Source organism: Eublepharis macularius, chromosome 6, assembly GCF_028583425.1.
Source record: "Eublepharis macularius isolate TG4126 chromosome 6, MPM_Emac_v1.0, whole genome shotgun sequence".
Lineage (NCBI taxonomy): Eukaryota > Metazoa > Chordata > Lepidosauria > Squamata > Eublepharidae > Eublepharis > Eublepharis macularius.
Genome location: NC_072795.1, coordinates 99,655,873 through 99,660,683, shown reverse-complemented (window position 1 = coordinate 99,660,683; position 4,811 = coordinate 99,655,873). Strand labels below are relative to the sequence as shown.

At 37.2% G+C, this 4,811-nt stretch overlaps 1 protein-coding gene across 1 annotated transcript; it reads left to right on the top strand.

Moving 5' to 3' along the window:
* The first annotated feature begins 2,571 nt into the window (after positions 1–2,571).
* LOC129332789 (heparan sulfate glucosamine 3-O-sulfotransferase 1-like) lies at positions 2,572–3,772 on the top strand. Its single transcript, XM_054984040.1, has one exon. It carries the CDS (start codon positions 2,572–2,574, stop codon positions 3,499–3,501), a length of 930 nt encoding a protein of 309 aa, XP_054840015.1. The 3' UTR covers positions 3,502–3,772.
* Positions 3,773–4,811: the final 1,039 nt, after the last annotated feature.

Genomic DNA, 4,811 nt, shown 5'->3' with positions numbered 1-4,811 from the left:
ATACAGTTTCTTCTGACTGGGAAAGGCTCCAGTAGAAAAATGTCTTTAACAACCCCTTGCTACCCTAGGTCCTTTAAATGGAGATGCTGGAGACAGAGAGCTTGGACCTACTGCTTACCAAGAGCTTTTCCAAACTATATAGTGATGTAAACTATTGATTGAATTCCAAAGTAGAGACAAGATTCTAATAACTTTACAGCTACATGTCAAAGGTTGCTTTGTGGATGTGTTTCTGTAACAGGTTGATTCCTCTCTCTCTTCCCACCCAGCTGGAACAGTGAAGTTCCCAAGGTGGTGCAAGAGGTTATGTTGTATGGATTTTCACAGGCCTCACACAACATATGAAAGTTCAGAAGCACTACAGCGTCTTCAATTGTTATAACTGTTCTTTTGTATAATCTTGGGCTGATAACTCCATTCCCCTTTTAGCCACTTTCCATTCATGTTCACTACATTTTTAAAAGTTTTATAGCTTGTTTACATGAAAAGTACAAAGGATCAGATTCCAGTTCTTAGCTTGCTTCTCTAGACCATACTGTGTACAACAAACATCTGCATGGGTTTCCTAAGCATATTACTTTTATAAGTTATTTTGAATCTACAGTTAACTGGAGCTGTTTTGGCATTGTCATGGAATTAACCATCTTAAGACAGAAGGTGCCTTTTGCTGTTGGATGAGCATCTGAAGGATATACAATTTCCTCAGTTTGTGCTTCACAGTCTCTTCAGTCTTTCTGCACTCCTCTGTCTTCTGCACTACTGGCAGAACTCTGTTTTGACCATCAGTGAGAATTAGCTGAATGGGAGAAAATGAGATTGTGCTGGTAGGATCATTCCAATTAAGTGTGGTATGGCAAGGATATAGGGTGGTGGAGGCCTGGATTCAAATCCCCACACTGTCATGTAGCTCACAAGGTGATCCTGGACTAGTCACTAGAATTGTTGTGAAGATAAAAGGGGGTGATGAAGACCACATAAGCCACTCTGAACTCATTGAAGAAGGGTACAATAGGAATTAAACAAACTTTTGTATGTTCACAAATTGTCAAAACAATCCATCCACACCAGAGGTCTCCAACAGGTAGCTTGTGAGCTATCAGCTGATGATGATTAGCTTGTGCATTCCTGAGAAGATCCATGAAAAGATCTGCTGTATGCTTTTTATTATTTTATAAAGCTTTTTCATAGCATTTTTCTCTATGCTGTTTAGCTGTTACCTTCATTTCAGGTGCTCTTTCTAATTCATGTTTCTAGAACAAAACAAACTTGCTACCATGCTATGAGGGGGGCAGCTTGGGATATTTTGCTCTACAAGCTTATGAGTTTGTCCATACTATCAGGGACATTGTTTTTTCTACATCTCCTTTCAGATCCACTAAATAATATATATTCAGTGCATGGAGAGGAGAATGAGCTCACAGTGAACTACTGCACCCATTGTGCAACCAACACATAAATTTCTAGTAGTGTTGCACAGCCATCTTGAGATAAAGAAGATACTTATTTTCAAAACTTGGAGGATTTTTTTTTATTGTTACAAGTGGCTGGGTACAGAGAAGGAAAACTGTGTAACTTCAAAGCCCTTGTTGATTCTACAATGGGCATATCTTGTCTTCTGACCTCATCTGGCAAGAGGTATGCTGATATAAGAACCAGACCTTGATATTTCTTTGGTGCTTGCCTGATAGCTTCTTTATAATGGCATACCTGTCATGCTAGTGCTCTCCAAACCAACATGTATTTTCTATGAATAAACTGGAGGTGTCAAGTGTGCTTAAAAGAAGAATTCTATGGTTCCTGCCATGTAATCTTTAAACTTGTTTTGGGAAGAGGAGAAATGCTTTTTTTACAGGGAAGCTAAAAAAAAGCACATCATCAGACGTCACTAGTGAGTGTGCATGTGTGTGTGCACACATGTGTGAGAGAGAGGATACAAAAATTGCAGACTCTGTTACTGAAAAATCAGACACCCTACATGTTTCAGGAAGCTCAAGTACTTTTTTTGCATTTTGAGCTGGGAATCTTCATCACGGAAGCAAGCTATATAAAAGGTTTGTTAGAAAACTTCAAGAAAAATAAGGAAGACAATATAGGTTCTGTCCCCAATGAAGAATTTCAGCTCAAAATGCTTAGCTTACTTGGTTTCCCAATAAATGTTAGTACCTGAATCTCTTATTGCTCCTGTGATACTCCCTAGAAGTTGTGTGAATGCCATACTCTGTTGGGATGCATTGCAGTTGTTAGAGCAGTTATCCATTTGCCAAGAGATAATACTATTTACGAACATCTGTAATTTTTAGAAATCTCACTTGCTCAACCTCAGTAGATTTGCACAATATTTCTGTTACATGGGCTTTTTTAGAGATGTCAGACTTTGTATGTATATATTTTGTTATTACGTACAGGCAACAAGATACTGATTGCTGTATTTTCTTTAACTCACAGATGCTTGAGAAATCAATTACTGCTTTGGCCGCCATCCAATCGGCCACCTCTTCAGGAGGTTATGTGCTCATAGTTCTATCGTCCAAGCACAACAGCACTGTGCACTGAGCATTCCTCCATCTCCACATGGCCTTTTTACTAGTGTCATCATACCTTCTGCTGACTCATGCTCATGGTGCTCCATCTGAGAAGGGGGCTCTCATGGAGACTCTGAAGTCCCAAGTCATGGTATTCAGCAATAAAAGTGAACACTATCCAGTACAAGTGAGGCCTCCTGGAACAAACAGACGAATACCTCAGACAATCATTATTGGAGTTCGTAAAGGAGGAACCAGGGCATTACTTGAAATGTTGGATGTTCACCCAAACATTGTGGTAGCAGCTACTGAAGTTCACTTTTTTGACTGGGATGAGAATTATGTGAAAGGAATAGACTGGTATAGGAACCTGATGCCATTTTCATATGAAAATCAAATAACCATTGAGAAAACGCCAGGCTATTTTACTTCGCCACAGGCTCCCGAAAGGATTCATGATATGAATAGCTCTATTAAGCTGCTGCTTATTCTGAGAGACCCCACAGAGAGAGTTATCTCTGATTATACCCAAGTCTATTACAATAGATTAGAAAGCCACAAGCCTGTGCAGCTCTTTGAAGACATTGTTATTAAAAATGGAGCACTTAATACCAAATACAAGGCTATCCAGAGAAGCTTGTATGACCTCCATATGGAGAAGTGGCTTAAACATTTCAGTTTGGATCAGATTCACATAGTGGATGGGAATACTTTAATCAAGGATCCTCTTCCTGAATTACAAAAAGTGGAAAGATTTCTTAATCTGCCTTCCAGAATCATGTCTTCAAATTTTTATTTTAACCAGACCAAGGGATTCTACTGCATTCGAAGTGACGGAAAAGAGCGATGTTTACATGAATCAAAAGGACGCCCACATCCTGTTGTGAACAGTACTGTTTTAGAGCAACTTTACTCCTATTTCAGAGAGCACAATGCAAAATTTTACAAGTTGATTAATCATTCTTTTGACTGGCATTAGTAACTTTTTTGGAAAAAAAGGATTTTTTAAAAACGTCCCGTGGTGAACTATTTTCAAGCACTTCCTGACAAACTCCGGGTTGCAGTCACCTTGACAAGAAGACCAGAGTTTGCTTTTCTGTGGTATCACACTAGGAGTCCATTGCATTAATGGAAGGTACTCTTTAGTATAAGAGGAGCTAGCAGCAGTGTCTTTAACTACTGTGATGAACTTCATTGCACTAGTGCAAGCCCACCAACTTCAGTGGAGTTGATTCAGATTTACACTTGTATAGCCGAGCTGACTCATTTGTCTCTTTTTATTCAGATTTATGAACAAATGGAGTTTCACAGAAAACCATTACTCTAACTGATGTTTTAACAAAAAAATGTAGCTGAAATGGTGATATTCTATCTTTCAGGTTTTGTTGGTTGCTTTTATTTTTCTGTCCAACTCAATTAACAGTGGGATTGATCTCTAGAAATTTCATATAGTAAAATAATTATATATCAGAAGAAAAAAGAGGTATTGAAATGGTTCCATTAAATAATTTTAAATCTTTTTTGTGGAACAATAATTGTAAAGTATATCCATTTAAATGAGTTTCAGGTCTGATTATGATTTGATGTTTGCTTTCTGTTAAAGTTCCCTTGCTATAAGTTCTTTGTAGTAAGTGACAGACATGTATTACCCAAATGGGCATAAAACCATTTAACCGTTTGAACAAAAGTTAAGCTTGTCATATTCCCAGTGCAAACATACGAGGGCTGCAAGAATAATTCCCTTTTATGCAGTAGACATCAAGAATTACAGAAGTCCATTTAATCACATAATCCATGAGCTGCTTATTTAAGAAATACCCTTCATCAATATGCAATTCTTAGTCTTGTTTGTAATTTGTAACCAATTGTTCCAATAGTTTATATAATTAATTTGGCATAAGGTTTATTGCAGAGAAAGAAAGATTTAATTGCCTGCTCTCCAAAGTGTGGAGTAACTTTTGTAATATCTTATTTGCAGATGTACTCAGAGTGCAAAGTCATGTGATATTGTATACTATACACAATATTCAAAATATCACATAGAAGTTTCTGATTTATCTATAAAAATGTAAATCTAAATGGATGATTTAGGGTTTGTTTATTTATAATATATTTTTACTGGACAATATAATGGTGGTCTTTCTTCTCGAAACATTTTCACTTCCCTGCGGATAATTTTTAATTAATTGTAACACCCTTTCTCCAAACAATGTAATATCAGTGTTTTCTGCATGGGCTGAGATGGGTTTTATAAAAAAGAATACAATTTCAAAATATGTACAAGAGAGT

Bases quoted from the DNA above. Each gene is read 5' to 3' on its own strand.
- LOC129332789 (XM_054984040.1), top strand. From the start codon at position 2,572: ATGGCCTTTTTACTAGTGTCATCATACCTTCTGCTGACTCATGCTCAT.